The following is a 12137-nucleotide window of genomic DNA, read 5'->3' on the forward strand; positions in this document are numbered from 1 at the left end:
GGAATTTTCCAAAATGCTTTGTAGCAGGATTTTAATGTTGATGTATCTAAATGTCCCTCTGGCCAGTTCCTTCATATGGGTCATCTTGTGACACAGCGAGCACAAGGCTACCAGACACAGGAGGAGGAGGAGGAGGAGGAAGATCTCTGAACCAAACCCTATGGCACAAAGGATACTCAACCTCGACCATCCGTGGGTACTTGGAAACTCTTCACTTGGGTTAATTTCAAGGAAAAAGTTTGTTCCAAGTCCCCAAAGTAGCACACACCATCCTTCCCCACCACGTGAAATGCTACGTTTCAAGAGAGAGGTGGAGACAGGAGCTACCCCCGCGGAGCATCTCTGCTCTCCTACCTGTGGAGTTCTGCAGCAGGAGACGACTCCTGTACTTATGATAGTCCTCTCCAGGCTTCAGCAAGTACAGATCTGGGGAAAGTTTGATAGCAGCTACAGAATTTTTGATGATGTGGTGGATGAAAAACAATAAAATCTGAACTACAAGAAAAATCAGAAAAAGCAACAACCTGAAAGAAATAAAAGTCTCGGTTTTATTAAAATTCAGCAAAAGCCAAGCCAGTGCGTGTTATTAAAACAACATCTCCCTTGCCCCAAAAAAGCATGTATTCAACAGTAAGACTCGTTATTGTTGAAATGTAACTACGGGAAAAAAAATTAAGCGCATCCTGCCATTTCCCTGGTATCGTTCAAACAGGTTTTGAGAATTTCGTATGTAAGTGCGAAAGCCCCAATACTTACATAACTCTCACACATTTATTTTCCCGCTTGAGACTAAGGAAGTGAACTTTTGCTATGGTGGAAACCTGCTTCTTCCAGAGGGCTGTATTGCTCATTGCTGGCGCCTTCGTCTCCGAGAGCATCAGGAGGCTCTGCTCCATATCGTCAAGGGATTTTGTATCCATTTCATCCTGCACTTGCTGGGAACTGAACACGCTATAATCTGAAAAAGACAACAGTAAAACTCTACAAATTTGATGCTCTGTCAAAGCTACGCGGTTTGAAAGGGTAGGGCTGGAGAAAGCTGGGTGGCCATCAATTCCTTCCCCTTGCTACTGGAAAGACCATCTCATCTCATCCCCATCTCTCAACTTCACCCCAAGCTCAATGACACCCATCTACCCCAAAGCCCTGAATCACCCGCACAGCAGATGCTTAAGGCAGATGATACAAATTTCTGCCACTCAAAAGGTGGAACTTGCCCCAGTTTCATACCATTAGCCTCTGTATGCGCCTGTATTATTCAGTACCAGCATATTCAGCTGTTAAACCCTCTTATACCCACGCAAAAGCTTTGCAGAGCAGGATAGTTTACTAGTCTGTATCACAAAGAAAGCTCTAGAAAGATTAAGATAGCTTTAACCATTCAAAGTTGACATCAAAAGAAGAACTGATTAATTCTGGAGTAATATTAAGCAGTCCCAACTTTCCATTTGAATCGGAAGTTACTTTAAAGGAGGGGAAGAAAGACAAGTTCAGCTATTTCAGCTGTAAGTGCAGGCTACTAATATTACTGTTCACACAGAAGGCTGGAAATAAATTTTATACTGTGCATTTACAATTCCTTGAAAGTAAGCTCCATTAGGAAAATAAAGCACATTTTAAAAAGCTAGCCATAAAAAGTGCAACTGTAAAGCGAAGAAGTTAGATGCAAGTACACTGCATGAAAAATTAATTACTGCAGAGACAGCCAGTAAAAAGCTTTTCCCCTGGATCCTCCCAGAATCACTCCCCACCCAACTCGCTGCTTTTGCGTGTTTTTCATGTTAAATATTTCAAAAGCCTGGAACGCCGTGAGACCGAAGGAGCCCCGTGCTGCTGGAATTAGCACTCAAAGCAGATTTTTTTATTCTTCCCTCCATAGCAAAACTCCTTCTGGCAATGATGTGGCACGGACAATTCTACGCTAATTAAGAATAAATCAAATACGAGGGAAAACAGGAAAACAGCCACAGTCCATCCCACCTGCTTGATCAATCTCTGCCTCAACTTCCAGCTTCAGATAGACATCCTCCAGCGTCGTCATGGACACGCCGTAGGTGATAACGCCCAAATGGGAATGCGTGTCGAGGTCAGAAAACAAGCCTAGAGACAGAAGGGAAACATACTGGTTGCTCTGAAACGGGATTACATCGTCTTCCCGAGAGATCTTCAAGCCCATCAGAGCCATCCCTAAAGCCTTCTGCACGGCACTCGAGAAAGCAGGTAATGTGTAAATATGGTTGCTTAATTATGAAGACACAGGTCATGGCTTGAGAACCAAGGTTCGGATAAGCTCCTTTCAGCACAAAACTTCAACCTCTGTGGTCAGGTATGGGAAACGCGGCATGTTTTCCCAAAGCTGTAGCGTTTATGAAAACCACCTCAGCATCCTACAGCTCCTGGGCTCAGAGCCGCCCCTGGCCGGCTGCGAGAGCCCCTCTCCTGGCAACATCACGCACAGGGACTGCAGGACAGCTCATCCTACCTAGACCCCTACCCAGGCACAAGGAGATTTTACAAATAAAACCACTGAGTAATTTTCTATATATATATAAATACCCAGATCTGTAAAGCCAGCTTAGTTGCAGCTTAGTTATGGCTTGTAAAGCTGTACCCAGATCTGTAAACCCAGTTAGGGCTGGAGATCCTGGACGGCATCCATAGCTTGAAGACCAAAATGATGTTCAGAGTGAGAGCGCTTATTAGTACCTTGGGATAAAAAACGCTATTGGGCTCTTGTCAGTCCTATGAAGTGAAGGACTTGACAAAATGAGGAGCTTCAGAGCCAAGGTCACACCGAAGGGAAATGCAACTGCGTAAAATGGGAAGAGCAGTCGGATACCCAATGATGCTCATCAGATCTCTGCAATTTCTTCTGCCCCAGTGCCTGAGGCATATTCCTAACCTCGGCTTCTCCTTAAAGCAGTTCAGGGGAATTGACTCCATCTTGCGTAAAGATGCCTGTTTTTCAAAAGTACACACAGTGGCTGCTAAAGGTAAAGCTAATGAATTATTAACTGGTTAAACGCAACGAGGAAAAAAGCATTTATGAAATATGAGCCGCATTCGCATCAGCATTGATTCTCCCTTAGCTTTCCACATAGCACAAAGGACACGCTGTTTCTTCCATTTTCTCCTGGGAGATGAACAAGGAGCCCTGTGCAGGACTGATCAGATAATTGCTGCCATCTAGTGAAACCAAGCCATCTGTTCCACGCTCCCTCTCACCAGTGAATTTTAAGGCAGTGACACAACGCTCTTTGAGGCTCACAACAAGGGGGACTGATTATTGTAGGACCTGGGGCTTGCTGGCTTCCCGCTGGAGGCCAGCCCTGCTCATTAAAACGCTCTGCAGTAAGATGATGCTTCTGCAGGACAAGGGGATTCTCGGACAAAAGGGTCTCTTCACCCTTCTGCTGAAGGCATCTCCCCAGCAGTTGCTGTTGGGTTCCCACATCCCTCGTAACATAGCACGGCCCCCTTGGAGGAGGCGATGAGGTCCTCACTCGGCTGAGAAAGACCTCGCTGCCCGAGCATCAGCCAAATCAGCCAAACAATGAATACGTACAAAAACACATACATGCAGAATCGACAATTTAACAAGAATTGCAGGCTACGGCCACGCTTGACGGATTTCTCTTCTGCAGCCATTCAACCCTGCAGCACAACAAAAACACCAATACCTGCGAACTTGTCCATGTCCTTGAGCGGCAGGGTGTACACGAGCTGCTCGTCGTTCTCTTGGATCAGGCTGGCTGCAGGTATGTGCTGTCTTATCAGCGAGGTTGTAGCTTCTGTGTTGCAGTAAGCGTCGATGTGCATACTAAGAAAATGCAGGACAAGAAATGGGGTTTTTAAAGCTGATGTTTTTTTTCTGATGCCTGCATCAGAACTAGCAGCCAGCAGAGCACCAAACATTCAGTACGAAGATGATAAAAGGATCTTTCTTGGGAGCTGGGGGTGCTATCTTACAGATTTCAACAGGAAACAATAAAAAAGATACATGATGTCACGTAACAGGTATCACACAAAAAGAGTACCTCAAGCGGTAGCCAATTCCCCATTTGCTTTTGAGAAAGAGAGAAGATCCAAGACATTTTAACATCCCTTGAGAAATCACAGCTTTACGATCTAGAAACAAAACAACAGAAAAAAAGAGGACTGTCAATTTACTACAAAAAACCAGCTCTATATTTCAAATAAAGGCATATACCATGGTTAAAGAAGCATCACTCTCTGCTCTATAACGTGACTGTCACGCGGAGTGGGTACCCGGGGCGGTACCCGGGGGGTTGCGGCAGGACTCACCAGCGAGGATATCCGCCTCATCCATGAAGTGGGTACTGAAAACGGTCACGCGATTCGCTTTTCTGTTTTTCAGGAGGTTCCAGACGATGTGCCGCGAACACGGATCCATACCTGCAGTCGGCTCATCCAGCAGTAAAACCTTTGTGCAAAAACAAGGAGCGTTCGCAACGCCATACCCACGTGCAAGGTACTGACCTCAGGACATCCCACCTAAGTAACAGATACAGGGCTTTTTGTTTGAAGCCTGCTAGTTAGTCCTCAAACCTACAGGAAACATCCTAGAGTAAGCAAGGCAGCTGTCTTCACTACGCTTTGAATAAATTCATCTCCTGTTGTGACAAATGGAAAAAATCATATAGTAAGTTAATGCCATAGTCTGTTTTATTCTGTTTCTAACACAACTACGTTTAGCTACGGATTCACTCCTTCTATTAAAGGATGGTTAAATACACGCACGCGCTTTTAAAATCCCGGTGAACTGTCACACGCATCATTTTTAAATACAGATCTGAAAGCAGTCCCCGCTCTTACAGGCCAGAAGTAATAGGTCTGTAACAGAAAAGAGCTCTCTGGCTCCGTCCCTGCTCCAGGTGCCTGGATGGCTTCGCAAGGAAAGGCTCCAACAGTGTCACTGTTGGGGGCTGAATGTTACCTGCCAGAAACGACATAAAGCTCGTCCTGCTACTTATTTCACAAAGAGATCAAATCCAGAGCTACTGCCATTATCTAAGCCATTAACATCCTCAAGCATAAAAGCTGAGCTATTGAAGCGATTTTAATTGTTTAAACCACAAAATGAGAGGGGGGGGAAAAAAAGTGACAGTTGCTCACAGCAATAATTTCTGCATCTTACGTATTATTATATGCATTAGTCGGTTTTGACAAGAGACATCAACCCTTAGGGGTATGAGTGACACCACGTCGGGAACGCCTCCGTCCCACCCACCTTTGGGTTCCCGAGAACAGCAACTCCCACCGACAGCCGCCTCTTCTGCCCCCCGCTTAATTTTTTAGCTTGGTTGTCTCTGATAGGCTGCATATCCAAATCCAACAACACTTTCTGCACCTTTAAAACATACGAAACACGTTTATTGTTAAAAAAAGCGATGCTTTTTTTAAAACCAGATTATTAACAATTAACATTCAAATTCACTGTCCCTAATTCCCAGTGTATTCTGTACCTGAACTGCACACCCTGCTAACGAACCTGTGCATCCACAGCAGGGGCTTAAGCTCCAGCAAACCTGAAGAAGTTAAAAGGTGTCTATGCCTGAATACAAATGCTAGGATTTAAAATGTTTCGTGAGCATTTTAGTTTCCTAGAAAAATTTAACAGTTTACCTATGTAAAACCATCCGTCTGCACTCTGCCTCCTTGCCTGTTACACAGCAAAGTAATATTCCCCTGCAAATTTGTCTTCAGGAAATATCTGTACAATACAAGGCTATTTTGCCCTACAGGTTAAAAATGACCACATAAGACAGTATCTGTGCCCAGCTGACTTACCTCTTGTATCAAATCATTCTGCGGGATTCCCTTAATTGCAGCAAATATGGAGAGATTCTCCTCCACAGTTAATATATCAAAGTGGATGTCGGACTGGGGGCACACCCCTGCTATTTGTCGCACTTCAAGCATTTCATCGATTTCGGAGACTTTGTGCCCATAGACAGAGACGAACCCTAAAAAAAAAAAGCCAGGAGCAATCAACCGAGAGGTTTTTTACAGCCAGAGAGCACGGTAACACGGACACGGATCTAAAGGGGACTCTTCCAGACATTATCCAGAGAAAAATGTGGTGCATCCTGAAATAACAACCATAAAGGGCAACAGCTTTGGTTTTCAAAAGCAGGGTACTCAAAATCTCCTAACACCCAAGAAGCTCACCGTCCGTCGGCGGACACAGCCCGCAAAGGATGTTCATCAGCGTCGTCTTCCCGGTCCCGCTGTGCCCGAGCAGAGCCGTGATCTGACCTTCATAGATGTCGAAGGATAAATCTGGTCCCCGAAGCAGGCGCGAGACAAAGAAGAGATGTTAGCAACGTGCTCGTGGCGCCCGGAGACCGGCTCCTACCGCAGAGGTAAATTCAAATACTGACATATGGGGTATGCATTTACTCTCTGTTCACAGGAACGCCTTACCTCCACACCCGGCACGGCACGGGACCGCTGGGGCTGGGACGGTCCCTGCGCTGGCTGTGCGGTGGCCGCGTTTAAAAGCCACACGGGGAAACGAGACGAAAAGATCAGGGAGATGGGGCAGGCAAGATCGTATCACTAACGACAGGGGCAGAGGAGGAATAACGGGGACGATGCCAGCAGGCTTGCTTTAGTGACGGAAGGGCTCTTTTTTTGGGGTACCGTTTTAAAGAGGATTACTGCCAAAGCGGTGAGAGAAGACGCACACAACCACATCTGGCATTCATGCTCCAAGGTCCCACCCCACTAAAAGAAACCAAAAAGCCCAAACTGAAACACAAAAGACCACTCAGCAATTCAGCTATTGCTCCTCTGCATCCGATAAGCAGCTAAAAAGCTAAAGTGTTCTTACTTCTGAGAGCCTCCACAGTTTCCCCCTTTTTCCTGAATGTTTTCTGAACACAGCTGATTCTGAAAGAAGACATGTCATTTTATAAACTCTTTTAGGATCTTTATATGTCATTTTGAATGATCAACACTCGACAACAGTCACAACAAGACAACTATGCTGAAGTGGGCACTAGACACGTTAGAGACCCGTAGAGGCAAGTCAAGAGACAGGGCAACTTGTCGCAGAACTTGGTCCATCTCCACCCTGGTATCAGAAAGCTTTTTCTCGTCACCTTCTAAGGTATTTCCTATGATGACAGACTGAATTATTTCAGTAGAACAATACACTAGAGGTTTCCCAAGCTAGAAAAGGGCACAGCTACTCCCCAGTAATTTCACAACACAACAGAAGACTCAACAGACAGGATATGGAAAATAGCTATTAGTACACCAGAGCCCAAAGATGTGATTACTGGCAGCTCTTGATCAAAGTCAGGCAAAAGAAAGCAGGTATCTTTCTCTCCAAGAAAGGTAAAAACCTTCCTTCCAGCCCCACTGTCTTTCAAAATGAAAAAACCAACCAGTTTATCTGCAGGCATCATGTGAAGGGTGGGTTTTGGAAGCCTGGCCACCCCAAAAATGGGGATAGGGAGTGGATTACAGGCGTGAATAGCGGGGAGGAGAACTGGGTATGAAAGAAAACAAAACCCGTACATGTAAAGATGACAAGATAGTGTGAAAATGATGGAGAGCTGGTGGGGCGATGCTATAGAAAGAGTCCAGGGTGGATGAATAATGCAAAAATGGCCACAATGTTCTCATGTGAACATCAGGATTAAAACTGGAGCCTTCAGCCTCTGGCAGACGCCCAAAGAGACATGGATAGCGCGGACAACACAAGACTCGTTCTGGTCACTAAGCTCAAATATTTATTTGAGACTAGAGGAGCCAACCAGAAGGAGTGAAGACACAGAGTTCCTCAACTCACACCAGGCGATGCCATTGGAAAATTATGGAAACAAGGGCTAAAAGGAAGATACTGAAAATAATATCTGAGACGCACTAAAAATACGTGACAGTCCCGATGGAAGACAATAGGTGACACAAAATGCAACGTGAAAGACGAGAGCACGGACGTCTATCTTTCAGTTTTGTTTTACTGTCGTAGATATGGTAGCTGGGTAAAAACCACCACAAAGTTCTCCTCTGGTCTATGGAGAACACAACAGCCTTCACACAAACCTAGAATTCAGCTTTTTCTCCTCAAATGTGTGTTACCAGAAACTAAACCCTCCCAGAAGAGTAGGCGTTTCAACATCTGCAACCGCTTACGCCTCTTGCGGCCTCAGTGAAACTGAGGGAATGGAAAACCGTCCAGTTTTGAGAGGACTCCAACTGAAGGAATACAATCCACAAACAAACCCTTTCTTTAAGCCCAGTGATTTATCCTTGGAGAGCATCCATGTCGTCGATGTCGGGGCTTCACTGAAAATGGAAGCTAGCCGTGCTGTGGGTGTGTGTGGAGGACCCTCTGCAATGCATACCATATGCTATTTGAATCCAACAATTGGTGAAACAAGAGTGATTTTCAAATTACACATTAAATGTCCGGGACCCAGGTTTGCTAAACTGCATGTGGGACAGGGCAGGAATCGTACCTGATGGCTTCCTTCCCCTGAAATTCGGAAGGCACGGGTTCAACTATCTCACTGAAACTTAAACTGCCATTGATGCCGCTCTCGTACAACTCCTTGTAATTTTTTCTGTGCTTTGACCAAAATGAGGGCTTCATAAAGAAAAATGGCGTGCGGCGTAGTCCAAACTCCCCTGGAGAGTAAAGGGAAAAAGACAAATTCTTAAGAGTAACTGCAGATATTCCTCAGCTTTTGGGTTTCAGCCATAAAAGCCATGAGCTATCCCGCTAAAAGTTTAGGAGCCAGCCCACACCTCCATTCTGGAGGGATTTCATCAGCCCCGTTTACGTTATCTGCATTCAAGCCACGGTTCCCATCACCACTGCCAGCAGGTTCCAGTTTTGCCAAGTATTTAAATATATGTGCAAATCTTTTTCTATGCAAGAGAAACCCCCAGTGCTGAAAGAACAGTGACTTAAACACGGGCAATATAAAGCCAGCGAGATCGGAGGCAAAGGGAGCTGAAGGGCTTAACCAGGCATTCGTCACAAGATTAACAACGTTATTCTACGCTTCACGTCAAACTACTGTCGTCACAAGGAAAGGGCTGGAACAGGCAGAGTAGTCTTTAATTTTCAACCCTGTAAGAGCAACTTGCAAAGGCTGAGGCACCAGTTAACCCAGTAAGATAGCTTTTCCTTTAGAAAGAGGGAAACAAAGTTTAGCTGCCCTACCTAAAGGCCATCAATTCTAAACACGCTAACACATCTCACAGCTTTAATAGAATATAAATTATTTCAGCTTGAAGTATTCCAAGTCACGGCATAAAATGTATTTGTAAACAGGAGCATCTCCTTCCTCAGCAGTTGAAATTAAGTCAGAAATGCCACCAGCTGCACCGGCCGTGCCGACCCGGGCGGCTCAGGACTTCAGGAATTGGTGATGCTAGCACGGTTCAGTTCAGCTTCTCGTGAACATACCTGGGATAACCTGATCAAGGTAGACAGCTACAAGCAGATAAAATATGCTGTCCAGCACCAATAAAATAAGAGAGATAAAGAGTGGGTAAGGACCGTGATTGAGATTTGAAAGTGTTGCACCATCTTCATAATCTTCTAGATGCATGACCTGCCAACAAGCACAGACAAGCGGAGATGTTACACACCGGCACTGTACCAGCCTGGAAAGACAAGACAGCACAGTGCAAAATGCAGCAACAGGAAAAAAAAAATAAAAAAAAAAAAAAAAAAAAGAGAAAGTGACTGGGATCACAGCAACGAACACAAAGAATAACAGTTGCTTGATGGTGCACTGTATTTTCCTTCATATTAAATTGCCATGGGAAGCTATTAAAATAGGCATTTTTCCCCACTGTCATCAGTTTATTAAAAAAAAAAAAATATTTAAGAATATCTACATCACTACCTATCGAAAATGATGGAAGACAAATGAGCACGACGAGGCTGCAAGCGGAGGAGGAGAAGGTTATTTACCTGTGCGACACCGACCAAGAAGCTGCACTGACACAAGGGGCTGAGAACCCACACAAAAGACTTGGGGAAATCTTCCAGCAGGACAATATTAAGGCCCACAAAACCAAAAGCCAGCGTCGCCAAGAACTCCACTATACCCACGTGCTTTGACTTTTTAAATAGAGGTGTCAGCATAAGTGCAAAGAAAACCTAAGGACACAGATTAAAAAAAATGTAAGAAGGTACTATATTAAAAAAAAAAAACAAAACAGGGTATAGAAAAACGAAAGTAAAAAGACCATAGCTTCTATTTTGCTTCCGATACTCATATCATTTTCCTGGTATATTCGCTACGGCATTTACCCACATCCCACACTTCTCTTACGAACAGATCATCAGGATGGACAGATTTCCCAAAGACGCCAGGTGACAGAGCACAGAAAATTATAAAAGAAAAATAAGGAGCCATATGGCTGAGCGTGCATATACACCCTGGTTAGTACACCTCCTGTAAATGATAGACAGCAAACAAATAACTATTTCTGCACTGGTTGCTTATGAACTCAGACAAGCGATTTGCTGTATAAATGAGTTCTCTGACCTTTAATCAGGGTTTTAACATTACGCTATATAGTAACAGCAAATGTTTAGAACAGGGCATGGTTTTCGACTCGAAACAGTGCTGTAGAGACAGTGTTTTCAGTTCAAAGACAGGTGATTATCAACTCAGATACTTCAGTAAGGAAAGATATTTCTCGCAGTGACGGTCGAGACCTGTATGACATCCCAAAGCAGAGCGGACCCAGGGCAGGGGATGGGGACAGGTAAGATGCCCACCACCGTTCCGTCCTCCAGAACCTACATTTGTTCCAAATGCGTTAGTAGAAGGAACAAGATCAGATGGGAAGGGAAGAAAAACCACAGGGATGGGATGGCCGAATTCAACGAGACCAGGAATACTTACTGAAGAGATTCCATACAGGAAAAAAAGGAGAAATATCACAAAGGCACTGCTCTGGGGAAAGAGGGAAGAGGTCGTCGCAATCACCGCCATAAGAATGGACATGACAAAAATCAGGCTCATGTAGAGCAGCACCCAAGAAAGCCTAGGAGCAAAAAGGGGGAAAAAAGAACAGAAACCAGTCAATGAACTCCCAGCCTGAATCATTCACACACAAAAATAGCTAAAACTACCCTTAATATTCCAGGCAGCTGCACCAAAGGACAAGCTTGCAACAAAACAAGAGCCCCCAAATAAAAAGAGCTCTTGTAAACACCCCTGTAATTGTTCTAGGCGTTAGAGCACACCCATCAATACCCACAGCATCAAAAAGATACAAATTAGATGATTCATGGTTTGGGTTTTTTTGTTGTTTTTTTTTTTTTTTTTTTTTTTTTTAACTTGCATAATTAATTCCCTGGTATAACCAAAAGAGGGTAACCGAGTAGTAGGTTTCAATAATTAAATAACTTCTATTTAAAATTTAATACACTAGGCATTCCAGTAGCTGGGCAGGGTAATAAAATCTTTTTCTTTTTAAAAACAGAGCTGCAAGTCTGTGAGCAATTCTGACCTCAGGAAACAAGGGCGGTTTGTGTACAGGTAGCAAAAAAATGACACGTCTTCCTCAGAAGCAAAGGTTCAAAGTTACGTTCAGCGGCCGCTCAAAGCTGCGTCACCAGCGTGCCTTTGCACATCGCTCCCGTTTCACACTGGGAAAAGTAAAACCATTTTCTCCAGCCCAGAGATGCTCGATGCTGATGTGCGAGGGGGCTAGCGGGGACAGCGGCCCAACGCTGCGGGTGAAGGACTCAACTAAATAAGATTTGCCACCGAGGACGTACCCCAGACAAACAGAACTGACTGGCAGAAAAGAGCTGGGGTGCGGAAAGAAAACAAAAGCAACCGGAAAAAAAAAAAAATAACCCAGACAACCCCAGCTGGCTGCTACGGTGCAGCAAGGGAAGATGCTAAAATGCTGTGGCAAAGGGCAAAGCGAAACCCGCTTTTATGTCTGCGACTATCAATGATTTCCAATTAGTACATCCTCTCATTCGGAAAAAACCCCATCATATTGCATAGGGCAATTTCCATCATGGTAAGGAAACAAATTAAAACCTGTTGCTTAGACTGCGCTGTCACATTAAAATTATAGAGTGAGATTCATTTAATTATGTGTTATGGAAATGCTGCTGA

The 12137-nt window shown here is 44.5% G+C and overlaps 1 protein-coding gene across 5 annotated transcripts in view; it reads right to left on the bottom strand.

The window, feature by feature from the left end:
* ABCA5 (ATP binding cassette subfamily A member 5) overlaps window positions 1-12137 on the bottom strand; it is a 30709-nt gene that overhangs the window by 14575 nt on the left and 3997 nt on the right. For all 5 annotated transcript variants that reach the window (XR_012778100.1, XR_012778099.1, XR_012778101.1 and 2 more), the window contains exons 6-19: window positions 10905-11046; window positions 9962-10150; window positions 9449-9596; window positions 8493-8661; window positions 6857-6915; window positions 6193-6303; window positions 5812-5987; window positions 5252-5371; window positions 4306-4444; window positions 4038-4128; window positions 3681-3820; window positions 1981-2100; window positions 757-958; window positions 355-524 (exon numbers count right to left, since the gene is read on the bottom strand). Coding sequence is in view for 1 of the 5 variants with exons in the window: in XM_075518603.1 (XP_075374718.1) it covers window positions 355-524; window positions 757-958; window positions 1981-2100; window positions 3681-3820; window positions 4038-4128; window positions 4306-4444; window positions 5252-5371; window positions 5812-5987; window positions 6193-6303; window positions 6857-6915; window positions 8493-8661; window positions 9449-9596; window positions 9962-10150; window positions 10905-11046 (1976 nt within the window). In the remaining 4 variants the exon portion in view is untranslated. The remainder of the gene's footprint in view (window positions 1-354; window positions 525-756; window positions 959-1980; window positions 2101-3680; window positions 3821-4037; window positions 4129-4305; window positions 4445-5251; window positions 5372-5811; window positions 5988-6192; window positions 6304-6856; window positions 6916-8492; window positions 8662-9448; window positions 9597-9961; window positions 10151-10904; window positions 11047-12137) is intronic.

Source organism: Mycteria americana, chromosome 16 (assembly GCF_035582795.1).
Source record: "Mycteria americana isolate JAX WOST 10 ecotype Jacksonville Zoo and Gardens chromosome 16, USCA_MyAme_1.0, whole genome shotgun sequence".
NCBI classification, from domain to species: Eukaryota; Metazoa; Chordata; class Aves; order Ciconiiformes; family Ciconiidae; genus Mycteria; species Mycteria americana.